General features: G+C 42.8%; 1 protein-coding gene across 1 annotated transcript in view; it reads right to left on the reverse strand.

Moving 5' to 3' along the window:
* The window catches only part of Glp2r (glucagon like peptide 2 receptor), a 61,691-nt gene that overhangs the window by 31,836 nt on the left and 4,782 nt on the right, over positions 1 to 25,073 (reverse strand). The window contains exons 2-8 of the mRNA XM_028780130.1: positions 23,648 to 23,735; positions 21,609 to 21,713; positions 16,362 to 16,483; positions 6,186 to 6,292; positions 4,339 to 4,492; positions 1,758 to 1,917; positions 618 to 678 (exon numbers count right to left, since the gene is read on the reverse strand). Of these exons, the coding sequence (XP_028635963.1) occupies positions 618 to 678; positions 1,758 to 1,917; positions 4,339 to 4,492; positions 6,186 to 6,292; positions 16,362 to 16,483; positions 21,609 to 21,713; positions 23,648 to 23,735 (797 nt within the window). The remainder of the gene's footprint in view (positions 1 to 617; positions 679 to 1,757; positions 1,918 to 4,338; positions 4,493 to 6,185; positions 6,293 to 16,361; positions 16,484 to 21,608; positions 21,714 to 23,647; positions 23,736 to 25,073) is intronic.

Below are 25,073 nucleotides of genomic sequence, written 5' to 3' on the forward strand. Positions count from 1 at the left end.
CCTTCCACATTTTCCTCCAAGTGCATGCAAACAAAAGCCTCGAATTATAGACCCTAAGTATTTTACTCAATAGTTTGCTTTCCTTATCTCACACATCATTTATACACTTAGAAATATATATGTACGCTCATATGTAAATATGAGGGTTAGCTGGTGGTTGTCTGGAGGGGACATGAATCACACAGTACACATTATTTAGAAACGGGCTTAAAACATTTGCTGAGATTCAGTTCCTGCAAGTTAGGAGATTCAGGACTAGCTTGTGTCTCTTGATGTGTTTTAGCCTTTGCTGTGTATTTCACAACATAGCAGTGCCACTCTGTGTGTAATGATTCTTCCCTCAATGTGCATCAGAGTTGCTCTTTTCTCTCATATGAACAAAGCCATAGAAACTGCTCTGTGCTTCTGTCCTTACACACCCAGAACCCAGACAACACCCTTTAATAATGTTCATGTGTAACTAACAGGTTTCTATAAGACCTTTGACTGCTTGTCTACACTCCTGTTGCACTCTAGAAGGACAAAGTAGGAGAATTTGGATAGTCTCTTTGGAAAGGTGATGTCACTTCCTATATTTGGACATACCCGGGAAGACTGACACCAGGTGAATTACCTACCCTTTGTTCTCCAGATGTGCACGGGCAAAACCCCAGGGAATAACAAACAGCATAGGGAAGGCTGTGTAGAAAGCAGAGAAGTAGTTAGGAGTTTAGGAGTTGCTTGTTCAAAACCACCTGCTCCCATGCCATCCTGATGGGGCCCAGCATGACAAGTCTAAAGGGTTAAAAAAAAAACAGAATCATAGACTGTGAGAATTGGTGAGGTTTGGAGTATGCCAAGAGCAGCCATGGCTCCACTGTAAGAGAAGCTGGGCCCCGGGAGAAAGGGCTTGCCACCTGTCACAAGTAGTTTGGAATAAATTCATGAGCTTCAATTGCTCCATTTATTTTCTCTGAGTCCTGTAACCTCTAATTGACCAAGGACTTTTGGAAACCAGAGTTCCAGATCAGGATACCCTGTTCATACTTTTAAAATAATAATAGTAATAGTAATAATAAACTTTTGTTCTCTCAAATACTTGCTGTCATAGATTGATATATTTTGTCATCTCAAAATTCCTGTGTGGAAGACCTGTCACCACTGTGGTGGTATTTGATAATGGGGAATGTGGAATAACTAGTTTTAGAAGGTGTTCTGAGTTGAGGTTCTCATGATGGGATTAGTGTCCTTATGAAAAGAGATTGGAAGTCTCATTTTCTTCCTCTCTCCTCCATGAGAGGATTCAGCCAAGAGGGCAGTTTTGTGCACAGCAAGAAGAGTTTTGCATTCACCAGAACACAAGCACATTGGACTCAGAGCCTCCATGAACAGAGAAACCAGTGTCTGTTGTCCAAGCCACACAGATATTTTATTATGGCACAGTGAGCAGGCTAATGCAGTTGGAAAGAGGTCTAAAGGATGTCATCTGATTATAACAAGATTTATCCACCTTTGCATATATGCATTGGTCATATAGCACCTATACTTGTGAATAGATGTATGTGTATATGCACACATGTAGACACACATGCACACACTCATAAACACACACACACGTGAGTGCACCCCCATTTTCTTTGGAGACCCTTATCATTGAGAAATTATCTTCCCCGTGTGTCATCCTCGAGTTGGGATTTCTAGTTCCATCCAAAGGTTCTGATGGATTCCCACATTCTGATGACTCCTTGGGAGAGAAGGGTGGGTGTCATGTCACTCACCCCAGCCCACCACCAGGTACTTGGGCCACAGCCGCCTCTCAGGAAGCACTGTGGGCTCCAGAAGAGCATGGAGGTAAAGTCCTTCAACCAGCAGCCACAAGTGATTGGCGCCCACAAAATAGTGCAGGAGGACTTGGACAGAGCGACAGGAGGCGGATATCTGCAGAGGCAGAACCTGGGTGAGTCGTGGTGTTCTCAGCACCTGGATAAGCAGGACCTCCCCCCAAGTATACACATGCCCACACCTGTCCTCCCCTGCTTCCTGAGCCCTTGCTAACTACCTCAAAGAGGCTGATGAGAAAGCTTCATGGAGCCTTCAAAGATCAGTCTCTTCCTTAACATTCTAGGCCCATGTTTCTCAACCTGTGGGTCACAACCCCTTTGGGGATCAGATGACCCTTTCACAGGGGCTGACTAAGACCATCAGAAAACATAGATATTTACATTGTGATTCATAACAGTAGCAAAATTTCAGTTATGAAATAGCAGTGAAAATCATTTTATGGTGTGGGAGGATCACCACAACATGAGAAACTGTATTAAAGAGTCTCCACACAAGGAAGGTTGAGAACCACTGTTCTAGGCTCACATTTATTTATTTATTTATTTATTTATTTATTTATTTATTTATTTAGTGTGTGTGTGTGGTGTGTGTGTGAGAGAGAGAGAGAGAGAGAGAGAGAGAGAGAGAGAGAGAGAGATCCCAAAATCCCAGGCTGGGCTTAAACTTGTTAGGTAGTCAAGGATGAGCCTGAACTTCTTATCCTCCTGCCTTCTGCTTTCTAAGTGCTGGGTTTACAGATGTGAGCTACTGCTTCTTGTTTATGTTGTGATGGCTTGGTGGTTAAGAGCACTTAATGCTCTTACAAAGGACCTGGATTGTTTCACAGCACCTACATGGTGGCTCAGAACAGTCTGTGTAACTCTAGCCCCATGAGATCTGATGCCCTCTGTTGGTCTTTTGGGGCTTCTTCACACACATGGTGTATACACACAGGCATGCAAAATTACATGAATGAATGAATGAATGAATGAATGAATGAATGAATGAATGAATGTAAAAGAAAGCAAAATCAGAGAGAGTTTACCATTAGCCACAGCCCAAATGAAAGCTTGGAAAGATCTGTTCTCCAGCCTCAGTTCAACTAGATTCCTGACCTTAATAAATAAATCTTCATATGGCTGGAAATTGTCACATGGACTTACATCAAATAACAAATGAGAAGTGTTTCTTGAACTAAATGTAAACACACACACACACACACACACACTGTGTGCCAAATTTTGTAATATGCAACTAATATCAAGCCTGGACCTGGAGTGAGACTTCTACTCTAAATGCAACTATCTAAAAAATAAATAAATAAAATGAAAGAGTTGAAGATCCATGACCGTAAATTCTCATGAGAAAAGTTAGTTAAAATAATGGCAGTCAACCCAAATAAACTCCTTGGAAGAAAATAATAAGAGAAGAAATGAATGCAAATAAGACTGTAAACTAAAAGTCTCAATAATGCTGAGAGTTTGTTCTTGGGAAAGTCCAATAAAGTTGAAAAACTTCTAGTGACAGCTACCAGTGTGAAAGTAAAACAGCAGAGATATGAATAACCGATACTGGAAATGAAAATGAAGACAAATACAGACCCTACAGACTTGAAGAAAATTCAGAGAGAAGGTCATAAGCAATATTGTGCCAAGAAACTTGAAAGGTTGCCTGAAATATATAGACTCATAGAAAAGTTACTACAGTAGACACTAGGAAAAAAACAGAAATTTTGAATATGAGATTCATGACTAAGGGCCTAGTGAGCAGGCTCAGTGGGTGAAGGCACTTGCCACTAATTCTGACCACCTGAATTTGATCTCTGGGACCCACATGGTGGGAAGAAAAGAAATAACTCCTTGAGCTGTGCTCTACACTGACCCCCACATACACTCCTGAACACACAAATAAATGTAAAAAGATTTATGATCAACCCATAACTCAAACCTTTTTACATGTGTGTACGTGGTGTGTGCACATGCATACACCTACACATATGCATGAATTTTTACATGTGGATGTGTGTATATGTAAGGGTGCCTGTGCATGTACAAGTTGACATTAGCTATCTTCTTTGGTTTGTGCTATACTGCATACACTACATCAGAGTCCCTCACTTGAACCTAGAGCTTTCTGACTTGGCTAGCCAAGCTAGCTAGCTTGTTTCAGTTCTTATTCTAACACAGGAAGTGCTTGACCCACTGAGTCATCTCTGCATCCCCATAAAATATAGGTGCGTGGTGCCACCCACATGCAATCCTAGTACTCTTGAAGCAGAAGCAGGAAGATCATAAGTTCCAGCCTGGGCTACACAGTGAGAGCCTGTCTCAACAAAAGATGGATCTAGTCTTTTGCTTGCAGTGGAGAAGTCACCCATGGTAAGCTAAGCTCATCAGCCTCAGGATCCCATTACCTGGCCCATTCTTGGAAGGTTGGATTTTTAAGTAGTACACTGTCTGTCTATCAGATCTTTAATATTCTGTCCCCCCTCCCCAGCCTATCCCCCTCCCCACTCTGCCCCATCATGTGGGAGATTACCTCTGATGTATATGACATCCATCCACTCTCATTGTCAGGCCTCTTGGAGTAGGAGTTGTAGAAGACCATGTCCTTCACCAGGACAGCCAGAGCTCTCAGGATGAATGAAGCAAACAAGTTCATGTGGATGTAATTGCGTGTACAGTGCAATTTTCTGCACAAAAAGAACACAGTGTCTCCCATTGGGAAGGAATGGCTGGCGGGGGGAGCAGGCCTGACTGCTTGTGCATCTGTCACTAGAGATGGAGATCTAGGTGCTGGTCTAGGTGCTCTTGCTTCTCTGTGCCTTACCCTCTCCATCTGGGAAATGGGGCAAGAAGTGGCTCCCTAGATAGCATGTGTGGCATGCCAGGCCCTGCATACAAGGACCTATGGAACCTTCACCTCTTGCTGCCACTGGAGGAGTGGGCACTTTTGTAACCTTGATTTTGTAAATGTCAGAAGTCCCTGGGCAATGAGTGGTGGAGCTGAGATTCAGGCCTAGAATGCTGAGAACTGGGATCTGGCTCTCCAAAGCTCAGCTGTCTCTGAGAATTAGAACATTTCTCTCAGAGGCCAGGGAAGGATCACATCCATTAACTGATATAAAATACAATGTAATAGACGTCCAGAAACTGTCGGCTTTAATGACTTCTACCCAGGTCTCCCGCTAACTCTGTTACTCAGACTGTTGAAACTGTGTCCTCAGCCTATCTTACCACCTCTGTGCTTTCAATGCAGCTCCTAACCCACCCCACTTGCTTTTCTCCTGTTGTTACCTTGGAACCTCCAAATGGAGGTGGACTCTTGTGTTTTATGATGTATAGATGCTTCTTCCCTGGTAGAGCAGGAGGCTCAAGTGAAATAGACACTTGGTCAAGCCAAGCCCTGATGAATTTACCTCCTGCTGGAGCAGGCAGTGATTTTCTGCTGCAATGGGTTTGGGACTTTAAGTGCATGGAGAAAGGGGTTAGTGTATCATCAGTGAGTATTGGAGGTGGAACTTGCAAAAACTGCCATGTTCTGTAGTAGGATGTCATGTCTGCTCCTGGAGTCATGGAAGGTCAAGACAAATAAGGCCATATCTAGGTTCAGGTGAGCCCAGGTCTGGCACTCCACCACTCATATCTCCAGGGTCTTCATATAAGCTCCTGAACCAGTACTGAATGTCCATTCATCCATATTATACTTACCAGTACCTCTGAATGAGGAACTTCCTTGGTTTCCCCATGGATTCATAATTGTCTTGCTTAGGAGACACCTAAAATGGTTTAGCTAAATGCACTAGGGCTTTGGATTTTGAAACAGTGCAATCAACTGATTGGTTGTGACCCTAGCTCTGTCATCCAGCAGCCGTTTGTCCTATGAAAGTCATTTCACCTTTCCATAACAACTAACAATAATCTTCTAGAATTAGAATTAATCTTAATTCAGATTAGGAGAATTACAGTGCCTCATAGCTGGCCAGGGTCCATAGGCCTCATTAAATCCTAGGCCTATCATGACTTTTGATGGGGAAGGGGATTGTTGTGTGTAAATGATGTCTCTGGTGGAATGGTGGTTTGCTGGCACTATGGTGGTAAAGGATATGATCTGCACAGAGGCAGAGGCAAAGTCCAGAGTCCTGCTTCAAGTCCCATCTTTGTATCCAGCTGCCTCTCCCACCAGTAAGGACTCAATGCCTCTCATCTGGAACTTTCTGTCCTTTCATTTACAAAATAGAATGAATGTATTCAAGAATCTTAATCTTCCTGCTCTGAAGATCCATGGTATCATCCAGCAGATGATGATCTTCTGCTGCCGTCTAGTGAGGACCATCAAGCAAATTACAGGACACACGTCTGACCACATGTTATGGTTGTACTTACCTAAGGAACAAGAGGAGTGCAAGAGCCAGGAAGAGGGAGATGAGAGACAGGGAGTAGCCCACAGTGTACATCAACTGCAAGGTGGACAGCAGGGTGTAGTGATCTATCTGAACATAGAAAGAGAAGACATGACCACCAAGATGCAGTCTGTACCCCCACCTCCACCCCAGCTCCATGCCCAGAGCTACCATGGGGTTAGACATGTTTTGGGCTCCCATCCTGTTTAAAGACACTTCCTTCCAAACTTCACTAATACCAAAATAGGCAGCCCAAACTGCCTGTGGCACAGTTCAGAAATCATAATATCCTCACGAGTACGAGCCCACCTTAGTCTCACTCCGTGGCTGGGCTCATAGTCCAACACTCATTCACCAGGAGTCTCTATATCAGAAAGAACTGAATCCTAGACAGATGCCATGGTCAACCGAGGGGAAGACCTTTTGTGTTTTGTTAATATGACAAATTATGTTTGCTTTTAGATATTAAGTCAATGGTTTAATTGCATTTGGTCATGACCCTCCTTTCTTTCGGCATATTATTTGAACGAATTTGGTCAAATTTTGCCTATGTCCATCAAGAGCATTTTGTCTTTGTCAGGTCTGGAGATTTCTGTGGAATGGCTAGCTAACAGACTGATTTAACAAGTGCTTCCTTTTCTGGGAAGTTTTTATACAGTTCATAGTATTTTTTCTCTATTTTTCTTTTAAATTTAGTCAGCTTTTGTTTCGTGAGCTTTGAGAACCTGTTAACAGGCGGCTGCTGGTGCTGCTGCTGCTGCTGCTGTTGTTGTTGTTGTTGTTTTTTCATGTATTCTCCTGGTAAACTTACCTCCTCACTACTATGGTATTTATTTACTTACTTACTTACTTATTTTTATTCAGAGACAGGATATCACTATATAGACCAGGTTGGCCTTGAACTCACAGAAGTCCATCTGCCTCTATCTTCCAAGTGTTGGGATGCTTGCCACTATACCAGTTGACATGGTACTCCATATCCTGATGATATTCACTGGTTTTAAGTCTATGTTGTCTTCATCTCAGTATAAAAGTCCCCCCTTCCTTCTAATTAGTATTTTTTTCCAGTTATAATGGCTTGAGAAAATGGTTCTCATTGACTCACATGTTTGAGTACATAGTCCAGTTGGTGTAACTATTTGAGCTGAACTAGGAAGTGTGGTTTTGTTGAAGAGGTGTGTCTCTAGGAGCAGGGTTTAGGGTTCCAAAGGACTCAGGCTATACCCAGTCTCTGTCTCTCTCTACATACAATTTGCCAATGAAGATGTGATCTCTCAGCTGTCCCTGCCACTATGCCCTTGCTTCACAATCATGGACTCTAACCCTCTGAAAACATAAGCCCCATTGAAATGGTATCTTCTGTAAGTTGCCTTGATCATAGTGCCTTATAACCTCAACTTAAAAAGTAACTACGACAATAACTGGTTTTTTTTAATCTTTTAGGTTTTTACCCTGAAGATTTGAATTTGAAGTGATTGTCATAAAGATAGCATATTGTAGACTTCTGCCTGTTCTTAACCCACACTGGAATCTACCCCCTTGGGATCATTTATATTTAATGCTGCTATTTATCAGGCTGGGATTAAATCCATTGGTCTTTTTCTTTATCTCATATTTTCTTTATCCTCTTTTCTTCTTTTCCTGTCTCATTTTAAATAGACTGTATCTTTATTCTCTTTGTCTTTCCATGATTAGTATGCCTTCATTTTCAGAGGCTGCTTTGAGATTTATAGTAAACATTTAAAAATTGCTGTGTTCTACCATGAACTAATAATTTATGATTTGATGCCTAATTTAAAAACTTCACTGTCGTATACTGATACATCCTCTGTCCCAGCCATTTTGCTATTAATACCATCCATCCATTTATACAGTGCTTCCCATAGGTTCTTGATGTATCTTTATTACTTTTTGCCTTAGCTAGCACCCTGCCTTTCAAGGATATTTTAAAATATGATAAGGAAGTTGTCTCTTATCTATGCTATTTTCTAGCAATCTTTATTCTGTTGTATAGATCAAAATGTCCACATGGCACGTTTTTTCTTTCTGTGTTAAGGGTTTTTTTTTTTGCTATTTCTGACAGTAGTAGCCTAAATACAAAACTTTTGAGCTTTAAAAGTAACCCCAATCATATTTTAAATCCAGAATTATTTTCTGCTTTTTCTTGTTAAAAACTCTATAGTTCCATCGGTCCTCCAGCTGCTGTTGTTTGACTTCTCATCTAAGATCAGCTTCTTATAGAAAGTTTTTGAGACTGAAGCTATAGCTCAGCGGTTAAGCAAGCAGCCTGCCCTTGTAAAGGACCTGAGTTCAATTCCTAGCACCCACAACAGGTGGCTCAGAACCACTTGTGGCTCCAGCTCAGGGCAGGACGGATCTGATGCCTCTAGCCTCCATGGGCACCTGCAGACACACAAATATACACATCATTCTCTGAAGTCCTCCCCAACCACATCGCTGCTATTGATTCTCTTATCATTACAGTACTTGAGACTGTATCACAATTGGGACATCAATTGTATCACTATTATTGCTAATTTTATTTTATTTTATTTTATTTTATTTTATTCTGTGTATGTGTGTACATATATGTGTGTATATGCACGGGTGAGTGTGTGTGTGTGTGTGTGTGTGTGTGTGATGTTAACTAAAATACATTCTAAGGCACCTGTGGAGACATGCTGCTGACGTTGGATGTCTTCCTCAAACACTCTCTGACTTATTTGAAGCAGGATTGATCTCTCACAGAGGCTAGAGCTAAGCTAGCTGACCAATGATTCTCAAAATAAAACTGTCTTTGTCCCCTCAGCACTGGGGTTGCAACTGTATATCCTCAAACTTATTTTTTTAAGACAGAGTCTCACTGTGTTGCCCTTTCTAGCCTGGAACTCACTATACAGATCACATGCCCTTGAACTCATGAAGATCATCTGCCTCTGCCTCCTGGTTGATGAGGTTAAAGGCGTGTATCACCATGCCTGGCTCAAACTTACCTTTTTACGTCTGTTGGGAATCAGAACTCAGGACTCCATGCAAGCACTTTACCCACTGAGCCTTCCTCAGCTATATTGCTCATTGACGCTCTGCTCACATGCTTCTCCACATGTGTTTCTACAAAGAGTGCTGTTGTTTCTCAAGACTCTGACAGCACATCAGGACTTTACTGGATCATCTTAGCATGTTACTGAAGATATTATACGGGTAACTCTATCAAATAACAGAATTGCTTATCCCTGGATTATTTCTAAAAGCATAAATATGTGTTTGATACTTTCAGGAATACATTAGGTAATCATTTGTTTTCAGTTCATCTCTACAACACAGGTCCTGAGACAAAGATCAGAATGCAATCAGTTTGTTGGGAAATTTAAAACAAACAGACAAACAAACAAACAAAAAAAACAAAAACCCTCCATCCACTGGAGAAAGGAGGAATCAGATGGGACACACAAAGGGTACAGCACTGAGCCAGTTGTTACAATGGAACAGCTCCCCAGGGATACTCTGAAGGTCCCAGAGTCGGCATGTCAAGACGGAGAACCAGGCTATTGTGTAGGCATCCACTAAGGGCCACCTCCAGAAAGCATGAGGTCTCTGGAGGTTCTGCCCTGCACTTTACCAGAAACCCAGCAAAGAGGGGGAGGTGGGAAGTTAAGGTCTGTGACCTAAATGGACATGGCAAGGGCATCAATAGCATATGCTACAATACGTCATTTAGGTCACATTCTGGCTATTTCTCGAATGGTCTAAAACATCCGGTCTTCAGCTCACACTTAGTACCAAAAGGTGAATTTTCAGTCACTTACATACTTATAAAATGCCACTTACAATGTTCATCCAGCATCAAATGGACCCTCATGCTTTGCTGATGGAAGAATGAAATGGCCTAACTCCTACAGAGGCAATGTTAGCAATAGCTAGCAACATAATATACTTATATCTTTAAGCCAGTGATTTCATTTCTAAGACTCTTACAGAAGACACTGCCACAAACCTGAACTAACATGGATGTACAAGGTTATTCACAGTAGCCTTTGAAGTAATAAGACATTGAAAATACCCTAAATGCCCAAAGTCAGTGGTAAACAAAGTACGGTAAATACATGCAGCTATAAGATATATCTATTATACAATTATATTATGCTATACTATATACATCTATTTCTAGGAACTGCTATAGAATGATTTGTAGGATATGTTGTTAAGTGAAAAAAAAATAATGCTTTCCATGAAAGAAAGGGGAGGAGGAGTAGTTCCTTGTTTGCTTAGTTTTACAAAAAAGAACACAGAACATAATTCAATTAACAAAAGAATTGGGTATGGCAGAACTTGAGAGGTTAAGGGTCACCACGATTTTGAGGCTAACCTGGACAACATGACTAGACCTTTCATTGGAAAGAAAGAATAAAAGAAAAAGAGAGAGAAGAAGGAGGAGGAAGACGAGGAGGAGGAAGAGGAGGAAGGGAAGGAGGAAGAGGAGGAGGAAGAGGAGGAAGAGAAGGAGGAAGAGGAGGAGGAGAGAAGAAGGGAGGGGGATGGAGGGAGGGAGGAAAGGAGGAAGAATGAGCCAAAAGATAAAAGTGACTATCAATAGGTGTTGCTGGAAGTGGGGGGGGGGGGGTTTAAAGGAAACAGTGATGAAAACTAAATATCTTTTTACACCAATTTGGCTTTCAAATCCTGTCAATACCTCACCTATTAAAAGAAAACCAAAAGGTAAGAGTGGACAAGGCAAACACTAACAAAAACAGCAAAGCCAAACTGCACATCACGCTAATCAGACCGCCATGTCAATAGCAATATTACTACCTTAATTTTGAAACTAATCCCAGGATCTGGGTAAATATGATGTCATAAGAAGTAAAATATCACTGAAAGAGTGAAAAAAAATAAGTGTAAACTAAAGAGGGTAAGCGACATTTCTAAATGTTAAGTATAAATCACAGTTCTCAGTATGAAGTCTTTGAATGTGTTTATCTGTGCATGTGTGTGCGCATGAGCATGCATGTGCATGTGCACATGAGCACAAATTCATGTGAAGCAAGAAAAACAATTTTTTTAATCAGTGGAGCTGGAGAGATGGCTCAGTAGGTAGAAGTATTTCCCATGTAAGCATAATATGTGGAACTAACTGAACAAAGAATACAAGCGTCAGCAATCCCAGCAGCCTACAGGGAGATGGGAGGAGAAGGAAGAATCCTTGGCACGAGTGTGAAGGTCAGAGACAACCTTGCTTGGGTGTGGACATCCACCTTGTCTTTGTTGTTTATCTGTTGCTCTGTTGCATACTCCAAGCTGTCGCCAGAGCAGGTGTGGATTTTACTTGATTGGAATTATGGCAGTGGGTCCATGTGAAATAACTTCCTTCATACTGAGTGGTATCTGATGAACAGTTAGGGGTGAAATCTCACAGTGTCTGAGGGGCATTTTCCAGCATTTCCCAAAGATAGTGAAAGCAGTTAAGACCATATGTGACTATATTTGAATCTAAGTAGCAGATTTTTTATTATTCTTGTAATAACTGTAGATGTTTGAATGTTTCAAGATAAAATGCTGGGAAGTTACAATAGGCTTTTTAAGTGTTAAATTATATTAATAATTTAAATTAATTGCTACAATGAAATGTCCTTCTGTTAGAGTTTTGTTGTCATTGTGACAGAATGTTGTGACAGAATAAACAATTGAACAATTGAAAGGAGGAATGACATATCTCGACTCTTGGCAGGAAGGTGTAAGAGGGTGGGAGAAATCACATCATGCATGACAGCAGGAAAGCCAAGCCAGCATATCCTGCACTGGCTAGCTCTCTCCTCTTCCCCTTCCTCTGCTCTTTTACCCAACCTGGACTCCCAACCTTTGGGGTGGCAGAACCCGAACTCAGAGCGTGTCTTTCTCCTTCTGTTAGTTCATTCTGAGACCCTCACAGACATACACAGAGATATGTTTTCCTAGGCTCTTAGGAGATCTCCATCCACTCAAGTGACGACCAGTCTTAACCATCACAACTGTGTATTAAAATTATACTCTAGGACCAGTAAGATGGCTCAGCAGGTAAAGTCACTTGCTTCCATGTCTGGTCTCAAGGACTGACACAGGGGAAATAGAGAATTGACTTCTGCAAGTTTTCCTCTGGTTTCCACACAAGTATGTGCTGTGGTGTACAACATACACACCATAAATTTTAATATATTTTAAACTATGTTGTACATTTATAACTGATAAATGTATAACAATTAAATTCTATATTTGAAAATAGAAATCACTTTATATAAGAGTAAAGAAAACAGTATAAAGTAAGATGAACTAAGAACTCACCCCCAAACTTCTAAATCCACAGGCAGACGACTCCAAACATAGTGTTTGTGCCTATGCACAGACACCACACACACAGCACCAAGAAATGCACTTAACATACATAAGAATTCCCAGTGTGTTGTTAGCTGAACATAACATAGTCTGCTTGCCAAAACTCTGAAGGGCAAAGATTTACTAACACTGCCCTTTTTTGGGAATAATTTCAACCCACTCTAAGAAACACAGGTAAACATGGGCAGAAGCTTTTTAGTTTTAAGTATTTGAATTCTTGGAAACACAACAACTTGCAGAGGGAAAGAGGTAAGACCCTTCTCCCCCACCTCCTCTCTTTGCAGGGGAATATTATTTTTGAGATGAGGTCTGGCTGTCTAGCTCAGTGAGAGTAGCTTCAAGTTCAAGATCCTCCTGCTTAATCCTTCCAAGAGCTGCAGTCATGGGCACACACACCCCAGTCAGTGTGCTCATCTTTCTAGACAGAAATTTTTATTCCTGTCTCTGTACTCACTCACTTGAGGATGCTGCCAGAGAAGATCAAAGGGGGTGGGGGGTTACATCTGCCAATAAACTGCGTACAACAATTACCTGGGGAAAGTATTGAGACCCAAGCTCCATCAAGGATCCATTGATTCAGAATCCATAGTCTTTTATCCAGCATGTGTTAAGTATCTACTATACATAAAGCCTATTTTGCATATGCTAGGGCTTGGGAGTGGTATCTAATATGATAGTGACAGTTTGTTCTCAATCAGTTTACAAATACAAGATGGAAGATAAGAAATAGACATGGTAGGCTTCATTCAAACTATGCAATTAGCATAGCTTTGGTATTTTGCCATAAACCAGGTAGTCTTGAGATAAACCACATGTGTCACTTTGAGCCCTCTAAGAGATGGGACCTGCCACACAGTAAAATTGTATAGGGAACATGGAGTTCTGCCAACTCAAGCAAGAAATAAGGCTTTAAAAGGGGGCTCCTAAGAACATTCTAAGATGTGGAGAGTCCATTGTAAGCCCTTCATGCCCAATAGGAACCAGCAGACTCAAGACAGCCAAGAGCATGCCAGCTCCCCTAGCTCTAAAGAAAGTGAGTCACAACCAGAGTGAGAGATGCAGACTCCAGTGAGATGAGAAAACACTCCAAGGGCTAGAGCATGGAACTCAGTGGCAAAAGTCAAATATGTTGCCATGGTAGACTGGCATGAGTGTCTCCATAGCACTCATACCTCACACACTTATCACACACATACACTCATACACACACACACACACACACACACACACACACACTTCTTAGAAGGAATTTCAAATCCCAACTAAATAATGAAAAAATTAGCCACAACTGAATGGGTGGAGGAGAAGGGTGGTTTGCAGGCTTAAGCTAAGATGACAAAGGATTCAGTAGAAAAACAACTAGAACCCAGGAGAAGTCAAAGGGCAAGGCCTCTTCTCGTGCCTAATCTCAGTGAAGGCCATTTCACATCTCATAAGTCAAAGCCAGAAACCAAAGACTTTGGTACCCTTCGTCTACACTCTCAAATCAGCTGATCATCTCCTTGACAACCTGCATCCCATCTTCCCTCTTCTCTCATGGGCATCCTCTTCATGCCAGAGGCAGTTACTAAGATATCTCCTGGCTCACCTCCCTTCCTGCCTCTAGCCTAGCCAGCCCTACCATTCTCCAATTTGCCACAGACATCCTACAATGCATAAATCTTCCAAGCAGTAAAGGTGGACTCTCCTCTCTAGGGGTCTGCAGACCCATGTGTGTCTTCTTCCTCTCTACATGGATGCACTCCAAGTCATCTCTTAAAAGGAGCCATGGAGATGAACAGTGATGGTGTGGGAGCCACAGGATCGTGTGCTCAGCCACGGGAGAGCAGAGGAAGTCAACCCAGGCAGTAGCCAGCAAGCTCAAGGGCAATGCTGGATTTCCCATCTCTCCCCAGAAGCAGAAGTCTACCTGCTCTTTGACCCTGAGTGTGTGCTTTTCCTTCTACCAAGGATATTCTTGCCCTCCACTTTCCCATGGCCAACTCCCCACCCTCCATCTCAGCTTGGGCAGCTTTCCCTGCCCCAAGACTACATCAGTGCCTTCTTTGTGGCTCTGAGCATCTTATACCTTTGTCCCAGCAGTTAGTCACCCTGCTTGTGTGCCCTACAGGACTCCAAGCTCCCTAAAATCTGTATCTATATCTGAGGTACTTCATTACTGTGTGTGGCATGACTGAAAAGGGAAAAAAAATAAAGATATACCCTGTACATCTGTCTAATTCCCCTACACCTCCTCCTCTCTCCTGTTTCCCTTTACACTTGACCTTAAACATGGGGAGCAGACATTTAGACAAACAGATGGCTTTAGGGGCCCAATGAGAAAGTAAAGAAAAGCTGCTCCCAAAGGGCCGCAGAATCTAGTTTTGAACATGTTAGCAGTGAGGACACAGAGACACAGCTCCATGCTGTCACTCCCATCAGCCTGAGGAATTCCCCAAAGCTTCTATGGACCAGCCTACCAGGATTCAGGGCTTTGATGATGAAAGGAATGTCAGGAATAGCCAGAACAATGACACACAATTGGGGGTTTTGTTAGATATTTTAATATAGATTTAAGCACAAGGGTTAACACAGAGGGGTGCTCAGAGGAAGACTGCTGCTGGCAATGGATTCTACCAGATTCCACAGGGAGGGGTTTCTTTGCTCCTTTCTTATGTCCCCAAGAATACACACACACACACACACACCTTTCTATCCTGCCTTCACACCTTTCTATCCTGCCTTCACACCTTTCTATCCTGCCTTAGGAAATTGGTGAACTGGGCATTCACACATACACACACACACACACAGAGAGAGAGAGAGAGAGAGAGAGAGAGAGAGAGAGAGAGAGAGAGAGAGAGAGAGCGCTCTATCATTGTAGAACTCAGGAGGCTAAGGCAACAAGATTTCCAGTTCGAAGTCAACTAGACTTCAAAGGGAGCCTCTGTCAAGGAGACAAGATGGGAAGGGAGAGAGATGAAGGAAGAGAAGAAGGTGTGTGGAGGAAGCCTGCAGGGTGACTTGGCTTGACTCTGCACTTGCTGAGCTGCTGGGATGAATAACTGAGCAGTGACTTCTCTAGATCCTGGTGATAGAACATAACTCCTACTTAGCATCTGCTTGCTACATGCCAGGACTTTCCTACAAAATTTATGTCTCCTGACTGCCCGAAGCTTCATGATGATCCCACCCAGCAAATATGATCCCCTTGGGATGCTGAAGGAAGCAGAGGCACCAAGAGCGAAATAACTTGTGCAAGTTCACAGCCAGTAGAGGAAGACTCTGGATACATGACCAAGTCTGACTCCAGAACCTTATGTCTTCCTGCCTCCTTCCAGGCTCACAAGTCTCCAGTGGCCACTGGATGTGCGATTTGGAGACAGGGCTAGATAAGGAACAAGCATCCAGGAATATTGGAGAGAAGCAGGCACAATAGGGGAATTGGATGAGGCAAGTGGTAAAAGTTCCCACTGGGCTGCTGCTCTGAACAAGTGCACGGACCATCTCAGCTGCTAGGAGACAACTGAACTGAAACCTGAATGCTGAGTTGTTTGAGGAAGTTGTTCCAGACATGGGACACGGCAGGTGCCAAGGCTGAGATGCCATAAGATTTCCTGTTTCTTCTCACAGAGGAGTCAACTTCCCGGCCACCAGTGGGAGTTGCCGTTCTAGTTAGTGATTGGGGACCTTTCCTAATGGAATCTGGAGCAGAAGTGCTGGTGGAAGGTCTGGTGTTCCCCAAAGCTGGCCATCCCCTGGGGTGCACCAAGTTTCAGCCCTAGTTGCTTTATCAGCAAGCTGGTAGACTCACGTTTTGTTTGACGCTGTGGTCCTCTGAGCATTCTGAGTCATCCTGCCAAATATCTGTGGTGTTCTCTTGCTTCTGCCAAGTCCCCTGAGCCAAGCAGTGTCTGTAGGCCCTTCCTGGGCTCTCTGAAAGTAAACAAGACTCTAGAGGAAAGGTCAAAACACACAGCCAGTTCCCTGAGCACACTGAAAGGTCCTCACCCTTAGCTAAAAAGCTGTGGAAAATCCCAGGGAAAAGGGGTTTCTTTTCTCCGTTTGGGAGCCCATTAGCATCTCTACTGTTTATTTGGGATCAGAAAAAAACACGAAGCCTCTAGATGTTGTAACTAACCACGATCCCCTAATGTCCATAGTGTTTACACGTGCCTCCAAAGTTAAAAGTTCCCAGTGACTCAGATTAGCCCTGTATGGGAGTCTACTGGGAGATGCTAATCTGAGCATGCTCAGTGAAGCATCTCTCTCTAATGTCCAAGAGGTGGCGCCAGGAAGTAGAGAACGCAAGGGAAAGCAAAACACGCTAACTGTAACTCTAACTGAGATATGATAAGCCAACTTCTGAGCCGGTGTCCTGGATCCAGTTTTCCATTCTCTGAGTCTTATGGATTTCGTCATCGGGAACTGGGTCCATAACTGCTACCTATCCTCTGTGATGTGAGGGAAACTCGAGTGAAAGTATCCGTGTGTGCAGATGACGAGCCAATCACTTAAATCATGGGTTTAGTTGGCTGATACCTACAGTACACGTGAAGCACATGTACTTGCCCAACTGACATCTCAGACAACATGCTCCAGTCAAACGCTTCACCATCTCCAAATCTGCCCCATCCTGAAACCCTCTAGCCCGGAACCTTAGAACCATCTCTGCTCTTTCTGCCTCTAGCCTACATAGATCCCGGCTCTGACTCTACTTTCTACCTCCTACCTCCTTCCTAACTAGTACTCTTATTTCTTCCCTGGTTTATTGCTAACTTTGCTGATGGTCTTGCCCTCACAGCTATGGATAGACCCAGCTGTCATGTTTCTGCTCAAAATCGTTTAAGGGCTTTCTAAGGGTTAACAAGAGTCCTTCTGTGGCCATGCACAAAGGCTTGTAGGAAGTGGGCTCCAAATCTATCTGCTCTCACCTCTGCTGATTCCCTTCCTACTTAGCCCCATCTGTGTTTATTCTCTCCCCTTCCTGGAAGCATACTTATCTCCAATAGCATGGCTCTATTTGCTCTGTGCTCTCTCCTGAACATGGCTCCCTCTTAGTTCAAATGCTTAGTCTTGACTGATGTATCACTTTGCCATTGAACTGTCCTTCAGCTAGCCATTGCCCTGACCCCAATGCCCCCATTCCATCTCCAGTTTCATCATGTCTACAGTACCTTGCATCTATACTTAAGAGAGAATGCCTATGACTCTTGTCTGCCCTTCTTACTACAATGTGAGCCCTAGGCGAAGGATTTTAATCTGGTTTGGTCAGTAATACATTCCAGTGTTTGGCACTCAGTGGGTACTTACTAAATATTGGTTCAATGAGAAAATGACAATGATGATGATGATGATGATGACACTTGACATTTGGGCTGTCTGTGCCACTCACAATGCTCTGCTGAGAGCACAGCTCAAAGCTCAGGTAGGAAAGTACACATGAAAGTGTCATAAATTATCATAAATGCTAAGAGAGGTCTCAGAAAGACAGGGCTCCATCAACTTCAGGGGAGAAGCTGGAGTAATTTCCTAGAAGGATGGGAAATACAGATTGAGAATTTGTAGTAAGAAAATATTAAAAATCTGGGGTTTCTATCCAACCTTCGGTTGTTGAGTTCCTGGAAGAAAGACAAACTCACAGCCTTTATATTTACAGATGCCTTAAGCAGCATAATAGCTGGGCAGCTGCCTACCCTCCGTGTTGTTAGAATTTACTTTTTATTGATAATCTTGAGTTATTACTTACTATTTTATATGTTTTATTTGGGCTGCTCTTAACTCTAGTTGGGCAGCCCTCAGGGCCACGCTTTTATGGCTTAGCTAATTTATGGTGGCTTGTCATTTTTTTCCTTCTATGTTCCTCTTTTATTCCATGGCGGCTTCCTCCCCCTTCTCTCTTCTTGGTCTTCTTTTCCCAAGCCCATGAAACCTCAACCCCACCTACATCTCTTCTGCACAACTATTGGCTGTGAGTATCTTTGTTTATCAATCACAATTAACTGGGGGATGGGTTGGACTTATAGGTAGAGCCTTAAGGAGGAATCCTGCAGAGAAGAGTGAACTCAGGCCTAGACTAGGGACAGTGCAGGCATCATGAGATGGAGATATGCAGCCATAATGGGAGGAGGACAGCATATCCGTCATGGTATGAGGATAATGTAGCCATGATCTCATGCTGAAAGAATGGGTTGGAGTCTGGTGGGAAAGAAAGAGATGTTCATGCCCCTCCTTTGGGCCACGAGGCTAGCATCTCTTTTCTATTGCAAAATTGGTGTGTTTAACAGGCATATAGGAACCCAAACTTGAAATGGCCCTCCAAAGAAAGGTGCAAAAGACCTTGCACTTCACAAAGGAGTGGGCCAAGAGACAAAGTACTCTTCTAGGCCTGGACCAGGTGATAATTGCACATCCATCATCCCATAAGAGCCTTAAGATTTTTCAAAAATAGGGGATTTTAAGTATATGTCTACCTCGCTTTCCTTAGGCCTGAACTGAATAGAAATTAACTGATTAGCAGTAACAGAACAGAAATGATGGAGGAAACCTGGAGCTGACTTGTCTTCCTCTAAGAATGGATGATTGACCTGCCTTAGCTAGATCAATGTATCTTCCAGATGTTATCTCTACAAGTGAGTCACCACAGTCATGGTGGTAAGAAAACTAAACTTTTCCTGCCACAATGAGCTAAGGCAAATTGTAAATCAGCAATTTTCATTTTATAATTTCTGTTTCCTAATGTCCTTTGGGAAACAGGGAAACTGGGACAGTGGGTAAAGACCTAAGTGTCTGATCACAACAGTTAGATGGATGGAGGAGCCTAGGAGCTATTCATCTTGGCTGGAGGAGGAGGAAGAGAAGGCAGGAAGGATGCCAGACGGGTTAGCAAGGCCAATTTGCAGAAGGTCACAGATGCCAATCATGGTTCTTGAGACAGGGAGTCAACATAGTGGCTGGCAGTTTAGAAAGCTGTCTGGAGGTTGTTGCAAGGGATTAGGTCTGAGGCTGAGGCAATAAAGACATCAGGAAGCAGCTAGATAAGAAGAGGCTGCTTAGCTAGCACCTATGGAAGAGGAAGAGGAAGGAAAGCTGGGTACCACCCAGATGACATTTCGTTGACACTGGTCCACATAAGACTGTGATGGATGAGGGTGGGAGAAGAAGGTGGCTACATTTGTTTTTAATAATCTATTTCTCTCTTTCTGTCCTTCAATTTCTAGTCCATCTGATCTATCCATTCTACCTCCAATATTCTCTTTAACGGTTTCCCTCTTGTCCAATTTCTGACCCTGCCTGAACCTAAACCAATGCCACCACTTTTTTGAGGGCCATTCTGGAAAGCCCCTTACTCTCCACCATAATCTCCCTGAATCTCCCCATTCAAGATCCCCTGCTGTAAATGACAGCTTCCCAAACCATCTCTCTTGTGCCCCCTCATGCCTTGACACCTTTTGTATCTCTGTATCTTTCTTCTCTACAGAGCGACAGTGCATTGCAATTTTCTTCACAATGACACCAAGCCTCACTGGTCAGTTCTAGATCCCAGACAATCCACGTGTCCACCATCTGACTTCCTCTGTGTGACATAAACACACTGCTGTAATCCCGTCTCAAAGAAGTCATCTGCACCTCTTGATATTTAGGAGACTCTTTTTCAAACTCTTCCATTGTCTCCATGTTCTCTTTAGATTTTAGAAATCCATTTGGATTCTAAAATTTAGTGCAAAAAAAAATGTCAAATGAGAGAGAGAGAGTTTCCATGTTTTACAAATCAAATTCCATTTAGTGCACTCTAGAAACTGGGACCCTAATTTTAGAATGAACTATAACTCAACTTCTTTGTAGCCTTGGGTTCAGTCACATTTTTTTTCATATGCTGAAATGGATCTGTACTTTTTAGCTACTGGGAAGGAGCAGGAAGATGGTAGAGTTGGAGGTTATGTCTGTTCATGCATCTTGGAGGAGCTCGTAGTCAACGGGGACCACCTGAATGATCTAAAAGCATGAAGGGTTTCAACCTTGGACTCCACATTAGCACTCACTTCTGAAGTGCCTACCAGGTTCAGGCTATGTCATTCCTCAAAATGATCTTAAGAGCCAATCCACTTTATATTCTTTGACTTCCTGATTCCATAGCCAATGCTCTTCTTCTCTCTCTTTGAGCTGACTCCTGTGAAGACTCTCTGCCTGACCCTTCTAGACCTCACTGAGTACAGAAAATTCTTTAGTACCAACCCATGGAATCAGGAATCCAGAAGTCAGACTCAGTCCCTATATTCTACACTTTAAAATTTGGGAGGATGTTCCTGGAGCCTCCTAGGCTGTGGTTTCCCCATCTGCAAAGTTATTGAATGCTCCAAGTTCTATGTTTGACCAATTCCAATTTAATGATACTCTTTTCAAAGCTGATGTAAAGAAAGTCTTAAAATTATTTCTCTTTAGCTGGGCTGTGGTGGCTCACACCTTTAATCCCAGCACTTGGGAGGCAGAGGCAGGCGGATTTCTGAGTTCGAGGCCAGCCTGGTCTACAGAATAAGTTCCAGGACAGCCAGGGCTACACAGAGAAACCTTGTCTTGAAAAAAAAATATTTCTCTTTGTACAAGAAGCCATACGTTGTATAGATAAGATCATTCAGGTCTTTCTTATGTCCCTTTTCTCCCAGTGAACAAGGTTGAAACCCTTGCATTCTTCTTATAACAGTTAGGTTCTGTGGGAGCTAAATCTGTATTCTGATCTATACATTATGCCAAAAGCATTCTGTAAGCAAAGGAGACAGGAGCCTACAAATTACATGAAGACAAGGGAGAAAAAAGGATACAGTTTAGTGATAGAACACTTATCTAGCATGTGTGAGACCCTAGGTTTACTCCCCAGTACTTAGAAAGGATGGGGAAATGAAATAAGGTACAATGCTGAGATCTTACAAGTACACCTTTATGAGGTGTGAGGACTTAGGAGAAACACTTGGCTAGAGTCCTGCCTAACTTCCCACTGGCTGCTCTACCAGGAGGCTCAGCCCTTCAAAGGAACTGTCAGAGTGGGTAAGATGAGACTTATTACCTTCATTCCACCAAGGTAAATATGAAGGACAGGGAACAGAGACATTTCCAGGAGTAGAATGAGGCCAACACACATACTGATCAAATGTTCCATTACAAAATACGCCTGTTGGGAAAAGAGAAGGCAGAATAAATGTCCATGTTCTCACATAGGTTCTTCTGATAGAAATAGATTCAGAAGTTTGGAGCCCACTTTCCAATCTTTGAAAGCTGGCATGATCATCACATAGACCAACGCAGATATTCTTCTCTCTACTCAAGAATGAAAAGGGACCCAGGAACACAGGGCTGCTGAGTGTAGGCAGTCTACCCAGTTTGACCTCCAGTCACTGTATATGCCATGCTGGTTTTGCTTTGTTTTGTGTGAATTGAACTCTCACAGAAACTCAGGGTCAGTGGAAGATGCTTGGAGGTCCAGCCAGTGACCTGTGTGCCATAATTAAATGATTGTCAAAAGTTCAACAGTTTGAGTACAGAACACAGTTACTGTAGAATGATGGATGGATCTATGGAGTTAAGGCACTTGGTCACATATATCTAGTATATGTAAGTACTTACATCTTTCCATTTGAATATTAATTCAATGATTATTACAGGAATTTGTGTTATCTCAAGTTCAGGAAGTGGCTTATGTATCAGTTCTTTGTATCTAGAAAGTGTAAAGTTAGAACGCAGCCTGAGAGACCTCCTAGGATGCAGTGAAAGTACTTCATACTGTGAGCTCCAAGCCTTCTCAGACACCAAGCACCATCCCTCTCCCACCTTCTTCTTACTAGAGTAGAACCAGGGACACCTTGAGGTAAATAAACAAGTTCCTGGCATTAAAACCCTACAAACTTGACCCAGATTCACCCAGTTATTAGCTACCTCAGGACATTGGCAATGTGGTTACTAGGTAACAACACATGCTCTGCTTATGTGGTCACTCAGCTCACAGTCTGGATCCATATAAAGAAGACTTGCCCTACTTTGACCTCAGCGGTAGTATCCCCTAGAGATAAAAAATGGATTTTATAGATGATATCAAGTCTGGACAAAGGAGGCTTTCACAGAGACCTAGGAAGGAATTCTTTGAAGGCTGTTATGAGCTTTGGGTCAAGTAAGCAGGGAAACAGAGTGACTCCTATCACTTCTGGGTAACTGAATAGGATGATTGACAAGTGTCAGGAAGAGTAACCTTCATCTGTGGTCCCTGACGCTCAGAGCAATGAGTCAAAGTACTTTAGGTTTTGTTTTCATTTTGGTTTGATTTTCCTTGGATTTTTTTCTAATTGTATGTGGTATGTGTGTCTTCACCCAGTTTGTCAACATATGGACAGGTAAGGCTGTGGACAGGGTGAACAACAACACATTTACTAGAATGCTCTAAACACACTGGAGACTGTAAGAGAGGAATTATGTTGTTGTTCAGATCCGGCTAATACCCCAGGACTTGGGTAATCCCACCTAAATAGTTTCTGAGGCCAGCCTACAGGAGTTACTCATGTCGGATGGCAAGGCAGTATGTATGACAAGACATATTGCTTTTATCAGAGAGGCTCCACCTAGACACAAACCATCTTATCATCTTGCCATGAGCAGTGAGTCTATACTTCTTCCCCCTTGAGCCTGGTTAGACTTATAATTGTCCCATGCGATTGAACATGCAAGAAATGATATGGGACTGAAAGGCCTGTTCACAGAGGGAGTATGGCTTCTGGTCAGGCTAACCCTTAAGAAGCAAGCCAGATGGTACAAGAAAGCTGTGTCTCTACAGAGAAGCCGGGTAGAGGCATTATGTCTCCCAGTCATTACTTTAAGAACTAATGTCAACAAGCAGATACGGATGTGAAGGTGCCTTTGGTGATTTCAGCTCCCAGTCTTTCAATCTCCCAGCTACACCCTGGATATTAGCAGTGTAGGAAGAGGTCATGTCCAGTGTGTCCTGAATCCTTTCCCCATGGGAACTGTGAGAGATAGTAAATGATTATCATTGCTTTAAGCCACCATGACGGAGGGCAGCTGGTTACACGGCCACAGATAACTAATGCCCGTGCTTACCGGAAGGTTCATGGCGCAAGTCTCTCAGACACATCTCCTTATACTGAGCCCACTTCCGAGTTGTCTCCTCAAGGAGAGAACCTGTAACCTAAACACACAAAAACATGGTCACAGCCAGGCATGGTGGTGCACACCTGAAGTCACAGCATTCAAGAGGCTCAGGCAGGACAAGCATGAGTCGTAGGCCAGCCTGAGCTACACCGTGAGACTCTGTCTCCAAAACAAACAAGCAAACAAATAAAACAAGATCACTCCCAAGGACCTGTGAGTCCAGCTATGGCTTTGTTTTTCTCACACCCTGATCCTCAAATTTCCTTCCAAAGTGGACCACACCTAGAAACAATTTACTTGGCATATTATGTTCTACTTAAAAATAAATCTAAATGTTGCATTATTCCATAGTACAATTATATTTGTTTTGACAAAATTATGATTTTCTGACAAAATCTTTAAGGTTAACATTTTAATGCAATGTAGAACAGTCAGGCTGAACTTTCCCACACTTGCACAGAAATGCTAGTGTGCTCCCAAGACTATGCAGATTCCCCAAAGAGAAGCATCTCACTGTGTGGAACCCAACAGTGTGACTAAGAAAGGCCCACACATATGTGTGTGAGAGGAATTGGTGCCACTGAGGAGACACATGCCTGTCCTGAGGCCTTGGGATGTTTTTCTTTCTGACATTGACTGTCCTATCTATAGAACCTTTGAAATACTGTTCACATTTGGGGATTTTCCAATAATTTGAGTGAGTCTACCGGCCTCTCTCTCTCTGTGAACCTAGACCCTTCCTTCCATTTACAAAAAGCCTTTCTCATTTGCTGTTCAGTGGAGATGTCTGCTGAAGCTTGCTTTGTCTGTCAGGCTTTGTGCTGAGAGGGATAGAGGGATACAAAGATAAGCAGCTCATCTCTAGCCAGGAAAAGTGATTCATGACATTAAAGGCATGATAGGTGCAGCAGTAAGGAACAGAGGAGCCTCTGGAAAACCAGGAGGCATCCCCTTTACATCATTTAAACTTAACTAAGCATATATAACCAGCCACAATCCCAAAAATAATGACTCCAGTTTGGAACCAATGGAGTGGGGTGCCTGTTTTGATCAACAAGTAGTTAGACTAACCTGCCCTCCCCACTCCTCTGTTCAGTCCAACCTCTCCCATCACCTTGGCAATCACAGTGAGATCTGTCGGTTTCTTGTATGACTTTCTTAGAGCATTAACACACACATACACATAGATCTCTCTTTCTCCCTCCTCTCTCTCTCTCATACACACACACACACACACATACATATCACTCACACACATCACACACATACTCTTCTCTCACACATACACACATGCACACACACATCTCACACACATCATACACATATATTCTCTCTCTCTCTCTCTCTCTCTCTCTCTCTCTCTCTCTCTCTCTCT

This window comes from Grammomys surdaster, unplaced genomic scaffold, assembly GCF_004785775.1.
Source record: "Grammomys surdaster isolate TR1022 unplaced genomic scaffold, NIH_TR_1.0 364, whole genome shotgun sequence".
Lineage (NCBI taxonomy): Eukaryota > Metazoa > Chordata > Mammalia > Rodentia > Muridae > Grammomys > Grammomys surdaster.